General features: G+C 44.4%; 1 protein-coding gene across 3 annotated transcripts; it reads left to right on the top strand.

The window, feature by feature from the left end:
• The first annotated feature begins 621 nt into the window (after window positions 1-621).
• On the top strand, window positions 622-24,087 carry wizb (WIZ zinc finger b). 3 transcript variants are annotated; one of them, XM_068335953.1, is made up of 17 exons: window positions 622-1,079; window positions 1,623-1,803; window positions 4,135-4,333; window positions 4,552-4,627; window positions 5,156-5,295; window positions 5,395-6,996; window positions 7,611-8,069; window positions 9,417-9,827; window positions 14,301-14,444; window positions 14,695-15,255; window positions 15,336-15,803; window positions 15,941-16,438; window positions 17,263-17,835; window positions 17,934-18,145; window positions 20,112-20,424; window positions 20,733-20,898; window positions 21,292-24,087. In XM_068335953.1, the coding sequence occupies exons 2-17, from the start codon at window positions 1,690-1,692 to the stop codon at window positions 21,647-21,649; spliced, it is 6,294 nt and encodes a 2,097-aa protein (XP_068192054.1). In that variant the 5' UTR covers window positions 622-1,079; window positions 1,623-1,689; the 3' UTR covers window positions 21,650-24,087. The 3 variants fall into 3 exon arrangements, with proteins under 3 accessions (XP_068192054.1, XP_068192052.1, XP_068192053.1); XM_068335951.1 differs by having other exon boundaries at window positions 1,620-1,803; XM_068335952.1 differs by lacking the exon at window positions 622-1,079 and having other exon boundaries at window positions 1,096-1,803.
• Window positions 24,088-27,047: the final 2,960 nt, after the last annotated feature.

Raw genomic sequence — 27,047 nt, 5'->3', positions numbered from 1 at the left:
ATATTATTCTGAAATTGAATCTGGGGTATACTACTTTCAACTTTACTACCTTTATTTTGAAGCTCATATTTCTGTAAAATAATTTTTTCATCATCATGGTGAATGGATTGAGGTGTTTGAATGAATTCCACTAATCTGTGCGTTTTTGTGAACATTTTGTGGCAGTAGTACTATCACAGTCTAAAACACTGTAGTACTGCAGTACTACGACCACAGATGTTGAAGATGTTAATATCATCACCCCACTCGATTAAATATTTCGTCTTTTTCCTTCAGCTCCATAATTTTCTTTTAATTCTACTTACTACTTCGATCAGCACACCTCTTGATGGTGCAGTTCCATCTAGCGCCAGTAGAGGACGCTATATCATAACCAGAAAGTAAGGCGTTTATTGATCTCCAGCATTTAAGAAATTTTAATACCCAAATTAATTAACGAACAGAGTGCAGCAGTTACTATCTCTCAAACGAGAACCGGATTATGCGTCAGAAACATGTATTTGCTGCAAAGGGTGACGGTGTGAACCAAACAAATGCTGCAAAACGAAACTTAATGGACATAATTGTAATATATATATATATATATATTTACCTGGTTCGATTAAATTATCCATGACATTAATGAGAGTCATCAATGTGATGCTTTACACACAACTCGAGCTTGTATTTTAACAGGAGACAGTAACATCGTGATTAAAACGCGTTCCATACAAATACTTCTCTGGATCAGCGTAACCGCAAAGTCATGCGTAAAAACGCGAGACGCCCGTAAAAGTTTTTCAACTTGACTGGCATTTTACTGGAAACTCTCTCGTCACCCACCCCGTCGACGTGACGTACGCAGCCTTGGTGTTGCCTGCAAGCCAAATAACATGGAGTCCTCTGCCTGACATCTTCCAAGGGATCCAATGCAAAAACCCCGAGCGGCGATTAACAGCGCAAGTTTGTCCATGGGAGCAGCCAAAGCCGGCGGCGAGCATCGTCTCCGGCCGTAAAAGCTTCAGTTCCGCGCTGAAAGTATGACGAACGGCGCGTAAACAGACAGTCTCCTCTGCGATCCGCAAACCAGGCCGATTTCTGTGAGTATTTGCACTAAAAATGCAGCTTATGGGCGTTTTGGGTGCAAAAAGGCGTTTTGCATGTATGTATTGTAGTTCTAGTCACCTGACAGAGACAGGATCGATGGCAGCCACGTCCTCTGGGGCAACAGAGGTAAAAACCCGTGGGACACCTTGATGGACTCGGGCATTTTTCTGCTTTTTTACAGGGGCAACAGGAAAAGGACATGGGCCTGAATATAAAGGCCACTTATTTATGTAACCATTTGAGCGCCCTGTTCCATTCTTTAACACCAGACATATTGTGGAAAAAAATAGGTCAGCCAGTCCGAAAACTGCAGCTGGGAGGAGAAAAAAAAATCCTAAAAAAAAAAAAAAAAAAATGAAGACAGCCAAAACAGATTCTGCAGATTTGACTCTTTTATGTTGTCTCACAAGCTTTCTGGTTCTTCTACAATCAGCTGCCTGTTATGAAAAAAAAAACATTTTGTATGCAAATTACTGCAGTAAGTAGTAGCTGAGGAAACTTTTAAGCCACATGAAACTTGTTTATCTTTCTAGAAGGAGAGGAATCTGCACAATGTAGAAGGGCTGGTCGCCAGTGGGATGCCATACTGTTCTCTGGGGGAACATGGAGCCACAAGGGCGTCCCCTCACCCCAGGGACCAGCTATGGGCCCCCATCCTTAAACAACTCCGCACCAAACCCCGAAACAGCCACCTTCCTTATTAACCACACCTTAAAGGTAAGTCTCGTCTTTAGTGCCAACATTCTCATCAATCAAGATTTGTCCAACCCCGATTTCAAAAAGTTGAAATGAAACCAATAATAGGATAGAATGGGATCAAATCCAATTTTTTTTTTAAACATTTAATTCAACTTTAAACAATACAAAGACAAAATATGTGATGTTGTAACTCATTTGCTGATGCTTATTCTGAACTTAATTCCAGCAGCACATCTTTAGAAACTTGTGACAAGAGCAACACAAGACTGGGGAAATAGTGTAATGTCCAAAAACACCCGAATGCATCGTTCTGTGAGTCGAGTAGTTTGTGATTAGATAAAAATTATCATGACTGATTATGAAAGAGGGATCCTGGAAAGGTTCAGTCGTTCACAAGCCAAGGTAGGCAGCCAAGTTTGCCTCTGGTGAAAACCTGCAAACATAACATTTCTCAACACACGGCGAGGAATTTAAAGATTTCACCTTCTGCAGTGGAAGGTCTCTGAAAAGATTCATAGACAAGGAGCTCAGATGAAAACCAGCCTGAATGTGATCTTTGATCCCTCAGGGGTCACTGCCTTAAATACTGATCTGATTCCATGAAGGAACAGTTCATAACCACATCTGACTAACATGAGAAGAGCAAATTCTATACAGCAGGTAAAATAAGAACTGAAAAATGTCTTCATTTTTCTCAGTAAATATATTTTTGAAGGTGATCTTGATGTCAAACATTCTCCAGATGTCAGTAACAACCCATAAAATCAAACCATAGATGTCCATAAATTAAGTTGTGTGTTAAAAACCAGGCCTCTATCAACTCTCATTCCTATCATAGATTTTCTGTTAGATTCCAGTGATCTGATTGGCCGGGCTGTGCTAACAGCTGGAGTTTCTCTCTCTGAAACAAAGTAAGAGTTTCCTTGGCTGTGTTTGCTGAAATCTCCACAGTCGCTTCATCTTCATCATCCTGTTAGACGCAGCATTATAGTCAAGAATGTCTTGGTACATTTTTCCATCTGTCCTTGAATTAAATGAAGTTTTCCATTGCCGTATGCTGAAAAAATGCCCCACACCTTGATGTTCCCATCTCCAAACGTCAGTGTTGGGATGGTGTTTTTGGGCTGATGTGGGGAGACATTTGTCCTCCAAACATGGTGTGTGTTCTGGCTGCATTATTTGTTTTCTTGGAAATAGTTGACTGCAGGTCATCCTTGGCTGTTGGACAACTCTCCTGATAAGTCTTTGAAAGTTGTCTGTTAGAATTCTTGCGAGGAGCACCTGGTCGTAGCCGCTTTGTGGTGAAATGATGTCGTTTCCACTTCCTGATTGTGTCCCCAACACTTCTCACTGGAGCACTCAGAGGTGTAGAAATCCTTCTGTAACCAATGCCATCAGTATGTTTTGCAACAAAAAGGTTGCTACGATCTTGAGAGAGCTCTTTGCTTTTACCCACCATGGGATGTTTCTTGTGTGACCTTTTCATAGTCAAAAGTCAGCTTTATTGTCAAATGTACCATACATGCACGACATACAGCACAGATGAAATTTCAGTCCTCTCTGACCCACGGTAAACAGGCAGTACAACACAGACAGTACAATAGGCAGTACAACATAGACAGTACAACAGGTAGTACAACACAGGCAGGACAACACAAGCAGTACAACACAGACAGTACATCAGACAGTACAGCACAAAGTATTAGATGTCCTATTAGTATAGAACGTCGTTTGGAACCAAACCAGCTGATATTAATTCGTACCGACAAAGACAAGGACTGCTTTCTGATATCATAGATTTCAGCTGGTGTGTTGGCGTTCAGTAACTTTTTGCACCTCCATTTATTCATGTGTTCCAAACTTTTTTTCTGTGTTATTTCATTTTTTTCAACACATAAATTAATTTATGGACATCTAAGGTTAGATTTCTTTGCACGTGTGGGTTGCTTGGGTTGTTACCAAACTCTGATGAATATTCTGTGTAAGTAGCACCTTTAGGAATATATTTACTGAGGAAAATGGAGATGCATTCAATGCTTATTTTACCTGCTGTATAGATGACATCCAGAAACACCACCAGCACATCCTGAGTTCTGCACATCTGTGGAGGCTCCATTGATTTCTAAAAGTGCATACAAGTTTAGTAACATCATGTGGGACATTTGAGGCGATGTCCTATTGACTCCAGGGAGACAATGAAGACATTAGAAAATCTCATCTTGTTGTCTTTTCATTTGTATTTTGATTCAAAATTGAACAAATGACTTGGGTTTGATATTTTATGTGATATCTCATCTTTTTTTTGTTTATTAAATTGAAATTGTTAGTAATCTGTATCATCGCCTCCAGTCCTCATGTTCGCCAGATGTGAGCGACGGCCTGATGTCTGCCAAAGACTCCTGGGACCACGGTGGAGAGGAGGACTCCGAGCAGCAGGAGGGCGCTGTGCCCGGAGCAGACGCGGGGGGCACACAGAGGAAGTTCAGGTCCTCAGCCTTTCCCTCCTCCCTCAGCTGGGACTCTGACTCTGAGAAAGAAATACTAGACGGTAACACATAACTTAATATTGATTTGAAACAGCAAAGGTGGACGTAGTGAACATCAGCTGTTGTCACCTTACTGCTTTAAATGTGATTCAGTCTGCATGTAGTCAGAAGTCTCTCTCTATGTAACCTGAGTATGCACTGCAGCTTTTACTGTGCATTATGACTGTTACGCTGTCGAGTGATGTTCCGTTTGTGTGTTTTGTGTGCTGTTGTGTGTCAGAGGAGGAGCTACAGCACTTTTCTAACCCTCATGGTCTGGCTGCTCACAGCCCAGGATCTCCTTCTTCTGGACTCAGGTGAGCAGCCGGAAGATGGTTGGTTGCAGACGGAGAGAAAACGACCTTTGGGAATTTCAAAATATAATTAGGTCTTTGGTCATGAGTCTTTCATTTGGATTTTTATAATATTGTTTGTTTTGATAGCAGTTGCGTCACATTTCTTGCAAATTTAATTCAAAAGGAGAACCGATTTGTTGAAAATGTGAAATTACAAAACTGCACAGAGAGGACCAGTTTGACACTGAATTATATTAGAAAACTGAAAATTCTCATGAACAAAAGCTTACTTTTGCATAAAAGCAATTGAATAAATACCATCGACTATTCAAAATTTAGAGTCTACAAATACATGATGCATCATGGAAAATACCACGATGTGTTTTTAATTGTTCTCCTCAAACCCAAAAAGATCTCCAAAAAACTATCCAGGCCATGAACTCATTATCCTCGATGGTAATCAGTTGGATTTTGACTTGTTTCAGGAAAACATGCTGCTTTCAGTTGATAGAAGTGTCATGTAGGAATTTCCTTTATGTTGCTGCCCAGACTCAACAGCGAGGATGAACAAGAACCTGAAAATCTGCATCACTTGCATAGCAAGACAGACTTCCCCTCCCCTGTGCATGAGCACGATGAGAGCACAAAAACAGATGAGCCAAATACATCTCAGCTTGGCCCAAATGAACGTAAGTGAAAGAAACAAAATCTGCCTGCAGCCTCGATATGTTTCTCTTTATCTTTATGCTCAGTTCATTCACAATTCTGTTTTCTCTTCACACTGGCAGACAGAACAGTCTGGAATGTATCTGAGCAAGCCGAGCTGTTTCTGGCCAAAGTGAAACCAAAGGATGGTTGCCAAAAGGATGAGGAGGCCGAGAATAGGGAGGGAGAGAAACGCCTCAAGGGAAAAGAAATGATGGAGTCTGAGAGAGATGTGTACAGTTTCCCTGGAGACTCCGACCCTGAGAGTCCTCCCCCTGCTCCCTGGGCTCATTGCACATTCATTCAGCGGTGCAGAAAGAAGAGGGTGCTGCTAAGGCCCTTCTCTGGACTTGGCACATTGAAGCGCACATTACTGGAGCCTGGCACGCAAGAAAGAGTGAGTCCTCAAAAATCAAAACCTGCTGAGTCTGCACAGCTAAACCAAGGTGGAGGCGTTTACGATTTTGAGGAGCCGAACTTTGGAGAGGCAGCAGCGGATGAACCAATGAAGTTCTCTGATGGAGGGGCGGGAAAGAAAGGAGAAGAAGAAGAAACTGAGGCAGCGTCAGGGAAAGAAATCTTCACCTGTGTGGAATGTAGCATTTATTTCAAAAAGCAGGTCCATCTGCAGGAGCACATAGTTGAGCACTGTCAGAGCGGCGCAGGGGGAGGCAGGCGTTTGGGGAAGGGCGGACGTTTTCGGTGTGACGAGTGTGGATGGAACCTGCCGAATCGTCTCACGCTGTCAGAGCACCACCGACGACACCAGGAATCCCGTAGAAAGATCCTGGAGGAGATTGAGAAACTGAATGAAAACGGGAAAGGTAGAGAGATCCAGAAATTCGACAGCAAGATGGTGAAATGCGTGACCTCTGACCCAGCTTTTATGCAAGATGCAAGTAAAGCTGCATTTCCAGACAAAGAATCAGACCCAGAAAAAATCTCATTTCCACCTCCTTCTCCAGGACCGGACCTAGCGGTTCTGGATTCGGGCGCAGCCACTCCAAAGTTGGTTCAAGCTCAGGCCAGAGCTGTTTCTTCCTACCGCCGCCGCTTCATCTGCACCAAGTGTAACTTCAGCACAAGAACTTCCCAGGCACTGGCGAATCACACCAAGACCCACAACAGGAAAAAACCTGCTCACCATGGCGACACCCCGTCCTCTGGTTCACCATCATGTCTGTCATCCACTTCCCTAGCTTGTGGTCTTTGTGCCTTCTTGACTCCGAGTCAAACTGTAATGAGGGAGCACCAGAGACTCGTTCATCCCGGTGGAGTCTCCCTCAGCAGGACACAGGCTGACGAGACCGGCCAGCACTCGAGGGTGAATGTGGGTGCTCAGGTTTCTGACCATCTGTCCCCACCCCGACCCAACGCAACTCATTTCAAAAGCAAGCAAGGGATCACCGCCTCCGATGAGAGCACGGTATCAGACAGCGCTGCAGCTCAGCCCACCGGCCAGGTGGTCCTCAAGTGCGTTGGGAGCAGGAAGTTTAGAATAAAAGGGAAGGCTTGGACTGATTTGGTCAAATTCCATCCCAGACTGGATGATCACAAGCTGTCTGGGAGTGAAGACGAAGAGCGGGAGGAAGATCAAAGCACAGAGCTTGACACTGACTGTTCCATACAAGAAGCCAGCTCACCTGTTGGCGTTGGACCGCACACCCGAGCTCGATCAAACACAGGTGGGACATCTGCTGAGGTTTTTCCTGCACATTTAAAATAGTTTTGCTTTCACACTAAGACATTTTGCTAACAATCAGCGCACATGCAGAACTCTGTAGTTTTCATGCCAGGGCAGTAGATGGCAGTGTAACATATCAACGTCAACACCACGTAATAAAATCGCAGTAAAAGTGAAGTGGAGCTTTGACATGCAGCACAAACAGAACCCCACAATCCAACCTTGTTTTTTTATGCTGCTGTATGCGAATAAGACTGGAGCCATCCCTCGCCATCTGTTATGCTTTAAAAGAATGTGCAAGCGTAATCTATTTGCTAACCCTTTATCCACCGACAGCCTGTCAAGGTGACAGAAGGCCGGTGGAATGTAGTCACTGATTACATCACTAAAGTCTGACTTCTGCAGTGTTTTCATTTGAAACTTGCCTTCAAGAAAGTAGTGAAGACCATATAAGCATGCAAATGCGGCAGAAAAACAGCTTAAATACTTCTTATTTTGATCCTTTTGCGAACTATATTTGAAATATTTATAAAATAAGTGAATAAGAAGAAGATGAGATGATTCTTAAAGGATTTCTGTCCATTTTTTCATTGTTGACTTTATTTTTTTTTCTAGGTGACTGCTCTGAACAGCAGAGAGCAACATTATCGCTTCCTCCAAAGAAAAGTGTGAACAACAAAGAAAAACCTGAAGCGGAGAAAGAGGGAAAGGTTTTCTTTTTGCGGACGAGGAACAAGGCGACTGCTGCTCCTGCAGATATAGACAGCGATGACGACGACGACGATGATGATGACGACGAAGACATTGATGAGAAAAGCATGCGACGTTTCCTGTCGGAGGGCATCTTGGATGAAGACGACGACGAGATTGAGGATGGCACAGATCCACTGAAAAGTGTGGAGAGGAAGTGCCCCTACTGCCCCGATCGATTTCATAATGGCATTGGGCTGGCCAATCACGTGAGAGGCCACTTGAACCGGGTGGGTGTCAGCTACAATGTGCGTCACTTCATTTCCCCTGAAGAAGTCAATGCCATTGAGAAGAAGTTCTCCTATCAGAAGAAGAAGAAAAAAGGTCAGTGCAGCGTTCCTTTCCTCCTTCTTTACAATCTGTAGAAGAGTAGAACCTGTCCAAACAACGACGTTTCTGTTGTTACAGAATTTTCCGCACTATAAGGCGCACTGGACTATAAGGTGCGCCTTCAATGAACGGCCTATTCTAAAACTTTTTTTTTTCATATATTAGGTGCACTAGATTATAGGGCGTACTGGTGGTTTTTGAGAATATTAAAGGCTTTTAGGCGTGCCTTATAGTGCGGAAAATACTGTATTTTTATTATAATGACACCAAAATAAGTCCAAGTGTAAATTAAATAAAAGCTTACTTGGATCTTAAAATTTTTTTTGGTGTTAGTTTTACAAACTGTCAAGTGATTCCCAACCTGGACAGTCCACAAACTAACAATGTAAAGTTGATGAACTGATTTCAGCCCTGGCTGTATATTGAGTGACAAAATACACTGTTTATCAGTTGTTTACAATAAATTAATGCAAGAGGAGTCTAGATCAGTAAAGCAGATCATTCCAACACATTTTAACTTCTTTCCATAGTGAACACAAAATCCCACTTTTACTGACAACTGCAGCCGAAAGTTTTTCTCAGTCAAAGTCTGAATTTCCTTAAAGACTCCACCTCTGAACTCCAACATGTTCATCACTGCTGACCCAAAGGCAGAAGTAAAGGTGGCTCCAGTAGCTCAGAAGTATCTCGATGAGAGACAGAAGTTTTGGATGCAGTTCTGAGGACAGTTGACCCAGACTGTAACTTCTTAGGCCTTTGGTGTGTCTGGAGGAGGAAGAATGAACCTGAAAAGAACAGCGTGACCACAGTGAAGCAAACCTACAGCCTGTAGAGGCTGAGTGAAAATGTCTTCAGCTGTGAGGATGATGAAGTTTGGACATCGCTTGACATTCCTAAAGGACAATGATTCTAAGCAGACCTCATTAAGCCCAACAGGGCTTGCTTCCAGACGAAGCCCTGGATCATACTAGTTTCCTGATTGAATCCCGTTGAAAATTTATGGTGGAATTTAAAAAGGGTGGTTTGGAAGCCTTTGTCCATGAGGAATGAGCTGGGATTCATCAGGAATGTAGGCAGTAACCAGTGTTTGGGTATGCACCATGTTTGTTGCAGGTCATAGCAGATAAACGGTTTCTACAAAGTATGAGAGACTCTTGAGGCAACTGTAGTCAGTAAAAGTAGGACTTGGTGTTATATATGGGAAAACACAACAGTAATATCTGTTGTATTAAACTCATGTTGAACCATTTTCATTTTGTCCAACTTTGTATTATCAATGTTTTTCACCATCTTGGCATGTTAACCTGGTTATTGGTAACTGTTGTTGTTTCCTCTCCACAGTGGCCAACTTTGACCCGGACACGTTCAGTGTGATGCACTGTGAGTTCTGTAGCGCTGGTTTTGACACCCGGGCCGGCCTGTCAAGCCACGCCCGGGCCCACCTCCGGGACTTCGGCATCACGAACTGGGACGTCACCATCTCACCGATCCACATCCTGAGGGAGCTGTTCTCCAGCAGGCCCGACCTCGTAATCCCCACAGCTCCCCCGCGGAGCCCCAGCTCCTCACTGGAGGAGGGTGACGAGGGTGAGGAAGAAGAGATGAAGATAGAGGAGGAAGGGGAGGGAATCGTTGGGGTGAAGCTAAAAGGGGAGACGAGTGAAGGGACACTGAACGTCGCTGCTTCTGATGCACAGCCGTCCGAATCTCCTCAGTGCTTCAAGAAGGAGGACAAGGGAGAGGATTGTGAAGGTAGGTTATTATTATTCAAACATTATATATCTGACATAATGAAATATATACTATATGACTCCCCAGGGTTGTCTCCTTCAATACATTTTAAGAAGAAACCGTAAAAAAAAATTCATAAAATGAAATATGTGAAATGTAGATAACACATCAAATATTTGATAGTGTTCACCTTTCGTTTATTAAGAAATTAAGAAATACATTCATAAATATTCAGCATTTTTAATCCGAAATTCAAACATTGGGACAAAAATTCCCGTTTTCATCACTCGTCGAAGATTCACTATTCATACTTCCAGCTGGTAACTGAATTTGAATTTAAAGTGTTGATAAAACTTTGAACACATGTGATGTCATTCAGAATGTTTCACAATCTCAGGTTAAATGCCTTGAAATTTTCACGAATTTTTTAGAGACGGTGACGCCATTGTTAAAATGAAAAAGGACTTGAACATTTTTAGAACATTCATCTCTTAAATTGTAGTCAACTGTATTACCATAATCATTACATAGATATATATGAACACGTGTATGGGTGTCATATCATACCTCCTAACTGAAATATATGCTACAGTATTTCATGGTGGTTCTTGCTATTTTTGAAGGTGCACTTCGGAGGCAAATACAAATGCAAAACGCATAAGGACATACAGGTGCATCTCAAAAATTATAATGTCTTGAAAAATTCAATATTTTTACTTCAGAAAGTGAAAACTATCTATTCTAGACTCTTAACATGTAAGCTAACATGTTTTACACATTTTTATTTTTATCATATGGCCTACACCTATCTCAGAATATTAGAATATTCCATGTCAAGTTAATTGAGTCGATCCGATTAATGCAGGACAAAGACCATGAATCTCTCAGTTGGCTTCAATACACACTACTGCACTTACAGGAAAGACTGCTGACTTGACAGATGTCCAGAAGACACTCATTGACACCCCCCCCCCCACACACACACACACACACATGCACACACGTAGGGGAAGCCACAGAGCATCGTTGCTGAAAGGGCCGCTTGTTCACTGAATATGCATCAAAGCTTATTCATAGAAAGTTGACTGGATCAGTAATGTGTGGAAGGAAACACAGCAAGCCTCCAGAAGATTGAGCTTCATAAGAAGTGGACCGAGGCTGGAGTCAGAACATCAAGAGTCGCCACACGCACACGCACACACACACGCACACACACACACACACACACGTACACGTCCAGGAAGTAGATGACAAGTGTTCACTTTCTTAGTGTCAAGCCACTCCAGCCGTCTAGCAGGAGATCTAGGAGCACTGTCTGCTGACGAGCTTTAAGGAGATGCTGATTTCCTCCTCCAGCAGGACTTGGCTTTGGACCGTAGTGATAAAACTACTCACAACTGGTTTGCTGAATGTGGTGTTACTGTGCTTGATTGGCCGGCCAACTCTCCTGACCTGAACCCTGTGGAGACTGGAGCTCTGATCTCCTCCGTGCCACTGATGCAGCAGTTCCTGCAAAAAGGCCTGACCACATATTAAGTACATAAATAAACATATTTTTCACAACTTTAACTTATCTATATAATAAATCCTTTATTGAGTGATCACATGAAATATTCAAATATTTTGAGACTGGATATTTTGGTTTTCATGTGACGTAAACCAAATTATCAACATCAAAACAAAAAAAGGCTTGACTTTTTTTCTCCTTAATATATGTATCAAGAATCTAAAATATATGGAAAGTTCACCGTTTTAATCAATTCATGGGGTAAAATGATCGTTAACCATGATATTGTAATATTTTGAGATGCACGTCTGAGTTCAGATGCTACTTTGAGAACCGACTCACATTCAGTGTGAACAGATCAGGAGAAACTGATTTTAAAAAATGACTTTTGGAATTTCTCTTTTTTAAAAAAAAAAAAAAAAATCATTTGCACATCTGCATATTATTTCAAAAATAATTTTTCATCTTTATATATTATTCTTGAACAACTATCTTGTTCCTTTGGCTTTGTTGATTAATATTTTATTACACAAATGTGTGTGTTTAATTTACAGGATGATATCCATTCGGGGCGCAACCGAATCAAATTCCGCTTCGGGCCCCATAAATTCTTAGACCGGCTCTGCTGCTCCAGTTATGTGAAGTGTATGTGTGTGTTTGTGTGTGTGTGTGTGTGTGTGTGTGTGTGTGTGTTGGAGTTCTTTAGCGCTGTGTGTGTGAAGTGTGTGAGCCGGGCTATTAAAGCCTGAGCAAAGTGAGAGAGCGCGTCCCCGGTGTCCACGGTTCATGAGCCACTCGGTGCGTTTATCTCAACCTCCGCCTCCACTCGATTGGTCACGCCTTAGCTTAGCGGTGCATATGGGGGCAAAATGGCTGCTTCCACCTCCCCGTAGACCCAAACAATAGCGGAAAGACCGTCTGGCCTCAGCTGCCGGGAGTCCGATGCACTGCGGTTGCGGACCGGTGAGTACGGCGCGCCGCGGCTCCGGTGCTCCGGGCTGATCCTCGAATCGCACGGCGGCGTTTGCGCTGCGCGTTTGGCGCCGCATCTTCTGTCACGTTATAGAACAGACAACAGCCATTAAAAAAAAAAAAGAAAAAAGGAAAAAGTCTTCCTGTGAGAGCATGTCAAGAAAATCAGTGTCTCGCAGAGCCACGCAGGTAGACAGACGTGCGTGTGTCCCCCCCCTCCCAAAAAAAAAAAAACAAAATTAGAAAGAAAAAGCTCTCCAGGCGGGTGTTTGTTTCGGGTGTTTACGCGCGGATAAAAACGTGATGATTGTTGTGGTTTTGTTCCAGTTTGGGATTTCTGGATGTCTGCGAGGGTTTTCATTTTGACGAGCAGTTTTCATTTCACTGCTGCAGGAGCTCTGAAATGACACTTGCCCAATCCTCGCCATTTTTACTCCGCTTTGATTTTGTGATACAGCTCCCGCGGTGCCTCCAAATGCGCGTTTTTGTGCCACGTTCGGAACTTTACGGACTGGGAAACCACCGTATAGTCCTAATCTTATTCCAACTTATCCGGATCAAGGTATAGAAGTCACTTTCACTTTCCAGTGCCGTGTTGCCCAGTTTTACTCCAGGCCTACCTGAATGGATCCAAAGTCAAGTTAGCGGTATGCCACTTTTGTTCCGTCGCGTTCATAAGCATCTGCTCGTTACAATGGAGGGTTTTTATAACGCTGCGCTCCGTGGAGTCTCACCGCCGCTCCTTTACAGTCAGGAGATGAACTGACAAGCGCAGAGCCGCCCACCAGACAAAAAGCATTGTCTGTCTCCGGGTCTCTTCTGATTTACCCGTTTGTCGCAGAAAATGGCACTTTTGTCCCGTCAGCGTCTGACTGCGGGCAACCGAGACTGTGGTGTTAGTTCCAGGCAGTTGAGCCTTTATTGTTTTTGTTTTGTTGTTGTTGTTGTTGTTGTTTTCTTTGGAGTTTTTGTTTTTTTTTTGTTTTTTGGACAGGGATTAATTACTCTGATTTATTTTCATGCATGCACTGTTATCACCAGGATTGATGAAAAATCTGCAATGTGGTCACAAGATTTGAGTTGATTCCTTGCGCTTCTAATTATAGATAATTAATTGCCACAGTAAAAATCATTGATTCGTTTCAAAAATGCAGATTTAAAACCATATTGAATGCCGTGAGGTTGATGATTCAGACTCTATTATATATATTGGCAAGTGAGTCATGTGTACTTGCTGTTGGAAGCGGAATAATTCAACCCCCACTGTATATAAGCTTTATTACGAAAATATTCAGCCAATCAGCTCAGTTGAATCTCACTAGAACAGTCTGGATACAATGGAACAAATATTATCGCGTTCCTACCAAACATACTTCTATCTTCAGCGATCCGGCAGCCTCCAACTGATTCGACCCTGAATGAGAAGCATCTCAAGTACTTTGTAGAGCATTCTTTAGCTGCTATGACCTGCTGCAAACGTGAAGCACCTCCAGACACCAGCTTCTGGCAGCGTTCCTGACGAATCTTAGCCCATTCCTCACAGACAAAGACCTGTAGTTGTGGAAGATTCCTCCGTGAGTCGGACTGTGACTGTTCTTAATGGACTTTAAAGATCTGCTTGAGATCATTGTCCTTTTAGATTAGTTTCCGACGACGTCCGAGCCTCCTCTTCCTCACAGATGGAGATGTGTTCTTCTAGGATTTCCTGATTCTTGATGGAATCCGTCTTATTTTCTACACGCTGTCGGTTTGCAGTGATTGACGGAGCAATCCTGCTCCAGAGCATCACTAAACAGCCGCCATGCTTTGCTGTAAGTTTCAGACGTACCGCTGATCCAAAGGCCCCAGAAGTTACAGAGAGGTTTCATCTGCTGTCCGAACTTCATCCCATTGGTTATTGCAAACAGCTGATCAATAATGTAACCAATAAACCTAAAACACGCCTGGGGTTGAACGACTGTCCGTCTGTTATTAGTTTGATTAACGTGATATTTCTGGTACCTGTTGTCTGCTAGGCGAGGGGGAAGCAGCAGAGGAAGAAGATGAGGAGGAGCGACAGCCTTCATCTCTGGATGGTCTGAGCGTCAGCCCTGGGAAAGCGGGGGTGTGCAGCGTGGACACAGAGAGCCTCTCTCCTGGGGAGGATGCAGACTCCAAGGGTGAGAAATATGGGGATGTTGACACCTGAGTGTTTGGATTCTTTTGCTAAACCTTATCAGAGCTGTCAGTGCAGGAAAAAATTATTTGAAGGCAGCGTTTAGCTGAGGTGATAAAGCTTCAGATTCGTCCCGGGGGAGGGGGACAGAGAAATTGATTCACGTTTTCAGGAGCTAATTAGAGCAACTATAAAGACCCATTTATGCGCCCTCTATAGTTTCAATGAAAGTCTGTTCCTTACCTGTTCCACAGTCCACGACCTGAAGTGTGAGGTATGTGGAGCTCAGTGTGAGACCCGGCGGGGACTGTCCAGCCACACCCGCTCTCACCTGCGCCAGCTTGGCATCGGGCTTTCAGAAACCAACGGAGCCGCCGTCGACCTCCTCTACCAAATCGCCAAGGAGCACGACATAGACGGCCAAATCAACTCGCCTCGATTAGAGCCCCTTTCTTCTGAGAACTCCTCCCCGTCTGCTCCTCAAAAAGATGAGGATCTAGACGACATGAACTTAGACCAGAAACCCATCCCTCTCTCCGTCCTGGCCAAAGCAACCAAAGCAGTGCCACCCTCTTCCTCCTCCACACCTCCTGATTCTCCTGGAGCCTCTCCAGTTCCTCCTCATTCTGGTTCCCCTTCCTCTATTGTGAGGAAAGCCCCCATCTCCTCTCTACTGCCCGTGTCTTCACCATTGCGATCTTCAGAACACAAAGCAGGTGGAATCAAAGGCTTGACCTCCAACCTTTCTATCCCGGCCTCCATCACAACCAAACCCCTCTGGGCGCCACAGGAGAATGACGCTCCTCTCAACCTCAGTAAGTGTTTCCACCTGTTTCTCCTCGTAATTTTACGATAAGTTTGAGTCTCATTTTAGTTTTTCATTCTTCGCGTGTAGCACTGGACGTGGATCCGGACAAGGACATCGTTTGTCAGCTGTGTGGCGCCTGGTTCGAGACTCGCAAAGGCCTGTCCAGCCACGCCCGTGCCCACCTGCGGCACTTTGGTGTGGAATACTCCGAATCCAAGGGCTCCCCCATCGACCTCCTGAGCCAGCTCATCGGTACCAACGAGTTCAAGCACAAAGACGGCTCGCTGCAGCTCGACGCCCCGCCGGAACCGCTGGGCCTCAAGACCACACTGTCCACACCAAAGCAGTCCTCTTTGTTGAGTCTCTCCTCCTCGTCCTCCTCGTCCTCCTCCTCCTCTTCATCCCTCCTCTATAAAGTGACCACAGCCGGGGCTGGGTCCACATCCAAAGCTACCTCTGCCTCGTCGTTACTTGGCCCGCCTGCCAAGCGCGTCAAGTCTTCTTCCATGCGGGTCTTCCGTCTGAGTAATGGGGAGCTCATGGCCCTTCCACACAGTGAGTGTCTGTTTCACAGGATTGATGGTACCCTCCTGGCTTATTGTGTAAGATTATAAATCACTCACATAAAGTGGGATCAGTGTGTGATAACTAGATCTGTTACCATGAGATGCTTTGTCTGCTCAACACTCTAGGTGAACCTCCAAAGGAAATAGGCTGCGAGTTCTGCGGGGAATATTTTGAGAACCGTAAAGGGCTCTCCAGCCACGCCCGCTCCCACCTGCGTCAAATGGGCATTACCCAGTGGTCCGTTAACGGCTCGCCAATCGACACCTTGAGGGACATCATCACCAGACGAGGCCTGCCTTGCGCACTTCCTCTAAAACCTCTCAAAACTCCACCTCCGTCCTCTCCGGGACCCCCTCGGTCGCCTCTGTCGACCTCCTCCTCCTCGCCCTCGGCCAACCTCCTGAGTCGTCTCCCCTTCGCCTTCGCCCACCCCTCCAGCCCCCCTCAGCCGGCCGTTTCCAAGTCAAGCTCGGTTACGCCGACGTCTTCAAGCGGGCTTATGCTCAAGCTGAAGCCCGAGCCGGTGCAGCTGGAGGTGACCTCGCCTGGAGCCGTGGGGAGGGCCGACGCCTTCTCTGGAGAAAACTGGAGCAGCTCCGACAGCGTGTTCCCCCTCAACCTGGGTAAGATCTGTGATCTGGGAAAATAGACTTACGATATTTTCAGCACCATAAGGCGCACCTAAAAGCCTTTAATTTTCTCAAAAACCGACATTCCGCCTTATAATCCTGTGGGCCTTACATATGAAAAATGTTTAAAATAGGCCATTTAGTGAAGGTGCGCCTTATAGTGTGGAAATGCTTTCAATCCAATAATTAAATGAGAAGACTGATTTCTTTGTTGTGTCTATATGGAAAATAGCAGGCTGCCAGCAAATGAGTTTTTATCCAGGTACAGTTTTCAGGTAACCAGATGCTAAACAATGTGCTTATAAGTTAATTTTTAAGGTGCTTGATTTTGTTATTGTTGAGCAGAGTAAAGCTAATGGTTTTTGCCCTTTTGTATTGTGTACGCTAAGCTGAAGTAGATGTTGTCTGTCATCAAACCAGGACACAGGGTCGTCTTTTCTTCGCTTGGAGAAAAGACGGGAAACTTGGACGAGATAAAGAGTTTATTGTGCTGCTTTTCCATTTTGCAATTGCTTTGCTTCAGTAGATTTTGTTCGACAGACATCAGAGTGTGATCAAAGGGACGGGAAGAAAGATGGACCCATTATAATTTTGTCATCAAAAGGAATGCAGAAATTTCAATTAATCAAGGAACAGGGTCGTCTTTTCCTTCCATCAAAGAAGTGAAGGAAAACTAAAGAGAAGGAGAGGATCTCTTTTCTCCTTTTATCTTTTCTTTGTTTAATAAAAATGTTAATAATATATGTCGTATATTTGTGGGAAACCAGTAACATCTGTTGGAGCTCTGTCCTAACTTTCCTCCTCTGGTTTTTCCGTAGCGATGGCCCATGACGCGGAGCCGACCAGAGATATTCGTTGCGAGTTCTGCGGAGAATATTTTGAGAACCGTAAAGGCCTCTCCAGCCACGCCCGCTCCCACCTTCGCCAAATGGGCATTACCGAGTGGTCCGTTAACGGCTCGCCAATCGACACCTTAAGGGAGGTCATGCACAAGAGAGGGGCGGGTGCCTCCTCTCAATCAGTCCAAGCAGTGAAGAAGGAGTCGAGCCAAGGAGCCAACAGTCCTCCATGGGAGAACGCGGGGGGCACCGGAGGTTCAGACGCTTTGAGCGTTTCGGGCTACAAATCCTCCAAATTCCGTAAATCTTTCAGTTTGCTGCAGTCGGGTTTGAGGCTCCACAAGCAGGGCCTGGGGTCCGTGGGGACGTCTGCTGCTCCGCCCGGTGGGAAGTTCTTCAGGATCTCCCCTTTGGGTAAACGGCCTCTGTCTGGGGAGACCCAGTCGGTGGAGACGAGTCTCTCGCCGCCACATCAACATAAAACCTTCTCACCTCTGCCCCGCGATTTCTCCTTCAAAAGGAAACCCTCTCCAGACAAACACGGACACCAAGGTGAGTCAGCCTCTTTTCTGTTTTGCTGATTATTCCGTAAATAGGGACCCCCTAGCTCCCCTACACTTTCAACTTTGTCGTTTCCTCGTATTTTCCAGATCCCAGTTGCGAGCTGTGTGGGTTCTTCTTCGAGAACCGTAAGGCTCTGGCGAGCCACGCGCGAGCTCACCTGAGGCAGTTCGGAGTGACCGAGTGGAGCGTGAATGGATCCCCCATCGAGACGCTTAGTGCCTGGATCCGGAGCCGGCCGCAGAAGGTGCTGGAGATGCATCGCAGCTACATGCAGGGTAACCGCTCCACCCTCAAGAAGGTGAGGAGAGGCGGTCGATTCTTAACACCGGTAATTCATTGAAGTCGAAAACACAGATTAGAGCAGCGGTTACTGAGATCTTTTTTTTTTGTCTCCACGGAGAGAAAATCTAAAATATCACTTACGGAATCTTCACCTCGTAAAGCTAAGCTGCTCTACAACACGGGATAATAGGCCACTGTGCCACTGCTCTAATGGCGGCTTTGACTCATGCTTGGAGGGCTGACGTGCCTCAGCCTGTGACTCGACAGACATTTTGTGTCTTGGAAGGCTTCAGACTTGTTGTCTAACAGCTCTAAGCTTTACTGTAGATCCTGTGTCTTTACAAACAGCAAAAATCTCTGTGGGGACAAATGCCAGAACAACTCAGCTATTGACTTGATAGTTGCCATAGTAACCAGGGTGCCTGGCAGCTTATGTTTCATCCTCAGATAAATGATGGCGTGCCATTGATAGAAGAAAATATAGGCTTTTTTTTCTCTCTCCCTTTTCTTTCTCCCCCCTGAATTAGTTTCTGGTGCATTTGCGTCACTGTCGCACCTTTTTCCCTGAGCTGTGATGTGACACACATACAGAACGGATCCAGGATGTCCTTGTAGTCATATTGTAAATGTCTGTTCATACACAGCAGCCTGTATCTTAAGGACCACAACACAATCAAAGAATAGATCAAATATTGATCTAGAGAAAACCAATCAGCAACTATTTTAATTGCGAATTAATCATTTTCCAGTCAACTTGTTTTTGAGGTAATGCTACTGTTCCCGCTGGAAGGATGTGTTATTTTTATGTGAAATGTTGGCAGACGTCTTATCTTTATCTTCTGACTTTGCACACAAAACAATTAATTGTTTCAACTGCGATGGTGAAAAAAAAGGTTGGACGCTGTGTAAAAAAAAACAAAACACAGAAGGCAGGAAATTTGCAAACTGGTTGTGTTCCCCCAACAACAGGACAAAAGATTCATTTTCTTTGACGTGTCCTGATTGTGTTGATGGTGCTCATGTTGGGTGAGGTCTGGGTGTACAGTAATCCCTCGCGTGTTCACGCTTCAAGATGCCTGGCTTCACTACATTGCGGATTTTGTAGTAGGTAGTCACGTGATACTGTACGCGCATTCTATTGGCCGGCAGCATCTGGAATTATTATTATACTAAAGAAACACTTAAAAAGCGCTTTAAAACAGTCGATAAGAATATGGGAAAAGGTAATAGAGATAGAAGGTGGTTTAATATCAGTATGGGGAGGGTTCATAAACATTTAAATTACCGTAAATAATAAAATAGTTTGTCGCTATACTGTATTGTGTTATTTTGTTTTTCGCGAGTGGTTCCTGGAAAGTATTAACCACGAATAACGAGGGATCACTGTAAACGGGTGGATGTTGTGCATGTGATGATGTTTCTACACGGATCAGCCGTAACATTACGACCAGCTGCCTATTAAAAGCCCTGACCGTCCTCTGGGGTCCACCAGACCTCTGAAGGTGTGTGTGGTATCTGGCACCGAGACGTTAGCAGCAGATCCTTAAAGCCGTGGACGCTGATGGAGGCGGGGCCTCCATGGGTCCCACTTGTTTGTCTAGAACATCCCATGGATGCTGGATGGGACTGAGACGTGGGGAATGTGGAGGCGTGGTCAACACCTCAAACTCTGTGTGGTGTTCCCCGAAACATCCCTGAACTTCTTCAGCAGTTTGACCCACAGTAACCCGTTTGTTGGACGGTATCCATGACTGAGTCGCTGGTTCATCATTTTTTTGTTTGATTGATTTCTGACCACTTCAGACCAGGCATTTCCCACAAAAGCTGCAGCTTCGGAGATGTTCTGTCCCCTGATGATAATGTTAGCGCCGGCTGGTGTATTTAATACTGTATGTCTTTATTAAGGTCTGCATAATGTTGCGGGAAAAGCACCAGAACCTTATCGATATCATCCTGATCATGAAACTCCTCTCCTCTTGCAGAAGGGCAGCTCACCTCTCGCTGCATCAGTGGATTCCAATCATATCCTCTCCATATCATCACAGAAGGCCTCCTCCTCTTCTTCTTCTTCCTCCTCCTCCCTGTGGCCTTCATCTTTGGCGGTAAGCCAGATGCGATCTCTGAGCTGCGAGGTCAGCCAGGGCTCCTCCAAGAGCGCTGAGTGTGAATCTGGCACCAACCTGCTGACCGCTCCCATCAGGCCCAGCCGCAGCCCCAGCCTCTCCCGCCTTGCCGGCGGTCTCTCGCTCCAAGCGCCGGTGGCCCGCAGCGAGCTGAACGTCCGGCTGCCCAGAGGTACGCACGGACACGCGTCTGCACGGACACGCGTCTGCATCCATTATTCTTCTTTAAATGAATGATTTGACCTTTGAAGATACATTAACTTGGCTTGTAATGACATTATCAGGCAACCACCTGAAGATTTAAAGACATATTGAGTAACCTCAGCTTCAATTCTGGCGCTGATTAGCACACGGTAGCATGCTAAACTAAACTAAGAAAAAACAATGTGCTGCTGAGTCTATAAACTGATCTGATTTAGGGTGACAACGCTTTCATTCTGTGACCGTAGGTGAACATTTTGTTTATGTCTTTCTGTTAAGGTTTAGAGCGTCGGCCTTTGAAGCACCCGTCTTGCCCAGACGGGTCAGAGAGGGACACCGGCTCCCCTAAGCTGCCCCGCACAGGCACCGTCCCCGCCCTGGTGCCCAAACCGCCCTCCTACCCGCTGGTCAAACTGGTGGGGAAGTTCTACACCCTAAAGTGCCGGTGAGTGAAGTCTTTCTGTGTCGGAGCAAAAGTGTCCCAGGCCCTCCGTGTTGGATAATTTAATCATTATTAGAACTGTCTGGCTAAAATTTAAATAGTCCCATAATCCCCAAGCAGCAACCCCCCCCACACCAGCCCTGCTAAGCATCGCTTCGCTTTTGGCTGCTAATGCACTATTTTTGAGAAAAGTGAATCATTTGGGATCCTCCAGCAACAGGAATGAGTGTTTAATGTGTGGTAGAAGTGGATTAGGAGAGTTCCAACAGAGATGGCTGCTCTTTGAGGGAGAATCTGGATTTTTTTTTTGTTTTTTTTACACGTGTAAGAAGCTCTCTGTTAAAAGAACGGACGACAGGTCGTGTTATTTCAGCGTTTGTGTTTTTCTGCTCTCAGGTTCTGCGAGGTGGAGTTCCACGGTCCGCTGTCGGTGCAGGAGGACTGGATCCGACACCTCCAGCAGCACATCCTCAAGATGAACTACAACAAGCCCGCAGCTCCAAAAGCAACCTCTGCTGCCCCCCCTGCCCCAAGCGACGCCCCGGCCCCAGCCCAGGTCTCCACCTCTACCTCTAGCACCGCCTCTACCGCACCCGCCCTCACCTCCACCCCGACCACAGCCCCTAGCAGCTGCTCCCCTCCGCCTCCTGCTGAGGGCGCCCCACCCGTCACCGCCACAGACACGGTTAAGGTTCCCGAAGAGCAGCCCATCCCATCTCCACCTTCTGTCGCTCCCCCCTCCCAGACTGTTTGAGCTCAAACTCATCACTGCCTTTGGTTTTGGTTCCTTTCTTTACAGTTTCTTTTTTTTTTTCTCTGTGGATTTCTTTCCTTCGGCCTTCACAAAGTGTTGTTTATGAGGAGTGTTTCCCCTCTAAAGAGCCCTCTGAGCACCTTCGAAGCAGCTTTCCAGACTGTTATTAAGTCCCGGTACTATGGCAACAAAGCTCTCCTGGCTTATTTGTGCACTGGGATGGATGATAGTAAGAAGTGTCCAAGGTTGGGAGGAGAGATGAACCAATGTTGTGTGTTTGCCTTGTTCATATTGAATGTCTTGGTGATGGGCCGTTGCTGTACCCCTTTTTCCCCCCTCGCTGGGCAGTTCAAGGGTTGATGTTGCCCTTTAGCAAACTTCAACCCCCACCTATCTGCCCCAGCCCCCTCCCTCCTTATGGAAATTATGTCGGTAAGACATGTGAGACTTTGACCATTTCTGTTAGAATGCTGGCAGGTTTGGTCTCAGCCGCTCAGCTAAAGGTCCTGACTGAGTTTAAATAATATAATCATGATAGTCTTGTGTCCAAGACTCCAAATGTTAATTTAAAAAAAAAAAAAGGCACTTTTAATGTTTTAATATTGTCACTCAGCACTCACTAAAAACTAATTTAAATCGGTGAAAGCAAAGACTGATTCTGATTGATTAAAAGGAGCAAGAAGCGGAAGCACACCCAAAAAGGGAAATTTATATAATTAACTCTAATTTATTAATGACCCAAAAAACATGAGTTTGTTTGAATGTAGCTGAAAGCACCTATTCTACCCTAATATGCACACATTCGTACACAATCAAACACACAACCTGTGTTGCCATGGCGTTGATAGTTGCACCTTCACTGATGTCATCACTCCAAGGTTGGGCTGCTGTTGTGTTGAAGCCGCGGCTCCTCGTCACAGAAAACCTCCCATGTTCCACAAGTTCAACCGATGCACTCACCGTCGCCATTTTCTTTACACCTTTTCAGTCCGTTTTTTTTTTTAATTTATTCATTCTTATGCATCAGAATGTGGAACGCTAGGCTGTTTTATAGCTAAAGTAGAACTTTAGAATGTTTTGAAATAAAGGTCAGCGATGCACTTTTACACTGGTGCACAATCTGTATGTGCGTGTTAGCTTGTACGTTTGTGTACATACGACATGACAAATGTGCATCTGTTTCCCATTTTAAAAAGACAGACACAGGTCGACCTGCTTGATAAGGAGGCGCCTCCTCAGCTCTAAGCGAACTGAATGTGGGAGGCTGTCCATCAGAAGTCCGATCAGGACTGACATGCATCCATCTTTGTGTAAGGATGTGCCAAAGAGTCTGTGTACTTCCTTGTCTTGCCTCTATAAAAGCTGTTTACATTGGACGTGATGGAGGAAACTGCACAGCTATCGAGTCCCCCAAGGCTCCACACTGGACAATGGACTTAACCAGCGGTGTTCTACACCCCCTGCATGCACCGCCGAGCTCCCCACACGGAACGGCTCGGGCTGCTGTAGGGTAAGATTATTCCAATTGAACGTGAACACAAACCAAACTCGATTTCGCACAGGGAACACAGAAAACACGTCTGACCTCGGGTTCCAGAGACTGAATTGTTTCCTCCTTTGACTTTGCTTCAGCTGAAGCAGCAACTAAAAAGGGGCCATGCATTCTGACGGACTGACGGTTTGTTCCAGAGTCGCCCAAATATGACTGTTCAATCCAAACAACACCCAAACCCTTTTCTGGCTTATAGACACATACTATATAACTACATGTACTTAAAAAAACTGTTGACGCTAATAGGGCTATCGGCAGTTCTATTAGCAAGGTAGTTGAAAAAATAAGTGATCTTAATTCCTCTATTGTGATTTGATTTAAACCTTTAATGCTATGTATTTTTTATTGCTCTGTGCATTTCTGTATTTGCAGTCCTGCAAGGTGAATCTTAGATTATTTTTTATTTTTATCTGTTAGTCTCTCCAAGCTGAAACATTTGGTGCTGTTGAGAATGTTGCAGGTCGGGAGATGGTGAGCGACTGAACGTGATGATAACTTTTTAGTACGATTGCCACGTCCTGGTATCAATGGACTCTAAAAAGCAGGCCTTAAATGGGACCACGTTGCACAGTGAGATATGATCTCTGCTTTCGTGAACTGGTAGATGCTGCAGAATGCTGCAGATGTGTGGCTGCATCACTTTGTCAATGAAAGGCCAGTGCTTCTGAGTTCCCTTTTAAGATGACCTGTCTAAGCCTCAGCTGGCCTAAATGGCTGCTTTGTGAGTGTGTGTGTGTGTGCATGTATGTCTGTGTGAATGAGTGTGTAAAAAGAAAAATGACAGTTGATGAAAAAGAAATTTGAGGACAGAACTGTACTGTAAAGAAAGGGTTAAATTTTAAGTGAATCAACTCCAGAACAAAAAATAAATGTGATTTCAATTTCAGACATTGACTTTGCTTTATTTGTTCATAAAATGTGTTTTTCTTTTATTTTGACACAACAGTGCACCGCTGTTCAGTGCTGTTGTAACGGTTTCCGACCAGTAGGGGGGGATACAACATCAACTTAACGTCCGTTCCCAGACAGGCTTATTTAAACCGGGACAGTCATCCATACTTTTTTTCTTTGCAGAAAATCTTCTGCAAATGTTCGAACACTTAAAATGATTTCACATGTTTTTACAAACCTGGTGAAAAAAAGTTCATGCAATCTCACGGAACGTCTATGAACACAGCTGAGCCCAACTTCTACTCTAGAAATTAATTCAGGTTTATTGAGCTGTAATGTTTCTGTTTAAAACTCTTGCAACCAATCAGTTATCCATCCATACCTGTCAGGAAATACATGAATATCTGATCTCTGTGGAGGTCCTGGGTCAGCCGGGGTTCAGGTCTTTTACCTCCTTGCTGTAAGGTGAGAGAACAAGGTTTGATGTTGAATGTAAATAAGAACTTTATTCACAATATAAGGGTCCCTAGCAGAGTGCACAAAGGAAGAAGAGTTTGTTTTATAGTGTGGGGAAACCTCGACTTGCGTCGTTAGTTGGTTCCAGGAGAAGTGATGTACCAGTAAGTTGAAAAAAAATGTACAGAATGTTTACTGTAGTTGCCCCTCAGAAACTTTTAGTCCCTTTATGGCAACACTGCTCAGAAGTTCTTAAAGTGTTCATTTCACTTTATCACTTATCCTGTGTTGGGTCTCGGTAGTTTACTTTGTAAAAACATTACGACATTATATGAATTAATGATCATCATAATACAGATTATATGGATCAATTTATGAGCATTAAGTGCATTATAAATCAGGCGATCTACCGGGCAATAAAACCAATGCAGGCTCCCAGATGATCAAATGGAGAGAGAATTGTTTCTGTTGGTGCAAAGAACACTGAGAGGTGTTGTGTGTCTCCGGGACTATTTTTCTTTCTATATCCTTTATTCAGAAAACTTCTTGAGGATTTCAGGATGTATGAGTTTATCTACGATGTGAGCCCAGAATGAGTCACACATACTGAATTTGCTCAATCTCTATCAATTGTATTGTTATATTATTATGTTTTTTACCTCTAAAATAATTCAAAGCTGTTGTAATCAATATTTTCATGAACAATAATGATGTGTAACATGAAGCTGTCACTCGTAGTAATGAACCATCACAGCTCACCTCGACTCTTTTGGTTTTAGTTGTCTTAACTTTTATGACCAGATGTCGTAGTTCACACTTCACCTGCTCCAGGCAGCAAAAACCTCACGGAGCTCAGAACTTCGTTTATAAAACACCAAACGGCATGCAGACAATGTTGGTGACGAGCCGATGAACACGTGGAGGATTTAACTGCTGCATACTTATTCTCAGGGCTTTGTGGAGACCCAACCAGGAGAGTGGATATTTGATGTTCATTGATGAGGTGGTCATCAACGTGACTCTATAGGAATGATGGTGTTGATCTGTGGATACTGAATGTGCAAATCAAAAAACATTAACATATTTTCAACTGCCTAAGGAGACATAACTTCTGTGAAACTACTAATAATTTAGATATGATTCAATCATGCCATATGTGATATATAAAACACCGTTATATATCACATATGGTGTCTCGGACATAAGTGCATAAATGGTACATTAAGAGAGAACAGGTCACCATATAATCAATATTATTCACTGACCCTCTCATTAGTCTGAGGAGGAGCAGCACTGATCTTACTGTTTCAAAAGACACTTTTATCTCATAAAGCTGGAAGGAATGATGAAACACTTCTACCATTAAGTGAACGATTAACATCGCCAGTGAATCATGTTTTTATGGGCATTTTATTACAAACACAAAGGTTTAAAATGGGCAAAGTTGTAATTTAAACCTGGAGAAGATTTTTTTGGCGGGGGGCATTCGAGGCCAAACACATTTTGTGTTGATGTGACAAAGGTGTCTGCAAACCTGTTTACAGACAGAACTCGTGTTTGAAGTGTTTTGGCCTTGTGATGCTGCGTTAATATTCATTTCTTCATTGCTCGACTGTTGATCTCACTTCTCTGTCTGTTTTTTCTGATTACAGCCAAGACAGTGATCCAAAGTAGTCAAGGTCTGGGAACCTCAGAGTCGGGTAGTAAATCCCTGAAGGTAGCCCCGTCTTTATCGATTGATGTGGATAAACAGAGCTTAAATATAGTGATTTATATTTGATCTGGGTTTGCAGGTTGTTCCTGTGGCTGGAAATGGCCGGTGTTAATATACAGGATGTTTAACTTGGATGCTCTGGTACTCATCTGAGTAACGGTGTTGTCTTTTCATTCTGAAAACATCTGTGCAGCACATTGTTTTCATTATTTAGATCATTCAGTGATGGGAAACTCTCTCAGTAGCATGGAGGACAATGAAAAGACTCCACGAGGTCTGAAGTCATGACCTGAGCTAAAGGTACAGTCCCAGACACAACAGGTCCATTCCTGAAACCTCCAAGCCTAAACACAATCGAATTCCCAAAATGTTTCCCAGCATCCTTTGAGAGTTTTGTTGATTACAGTACATCCTCAGAATTACTCAGTTTATTCAAAACATCTCCATTTAAAGTCAAATGGAGGTTATTTTTGTGGTTTTCTTCTCCAGGGCTTGACCCATTGACACCCACACCAGCTTTTCCTGCCTGTATCTGGGGTGACTCCCATTAAACGCCACGATGAATCAAAGGATGGTGGGATGTCCCGAGGGAAAGCAGCTGGAAACATTTCATATCTAGAGGAGAAACAGTGCCTCATGCTGTAAATGATTGTTTGGTTTGGACTTGAACAAAAAGGGAAGAACTGCATGGTGCTGGTGAAGCTGCAGATAAATACACAAACACACTGAGCGCACAAATATCCAGGGTGTGCACTTTTGAAACAGAATAACAACAAATAAAACCT

The sequence above is a fragment of the Antennarius striatus genome, chromosome 16 (assembly GCF_040054535.1).
Source record: "Antennarius striatus isolate MH-2024 chromosome 16, ASM4005453v1, whole genome shotgun sequence".
NCBI classification, from domain to species: domain Eukaryota; kingdom Metazoa; phylum Chordata; class Actinopteri; order Lophiiformes; family Antennariidae; genus Antennarius; species Antennarius striatus.
This window is presented reverse-complemented; position numbering and strand designations above follow the sequence as displayed.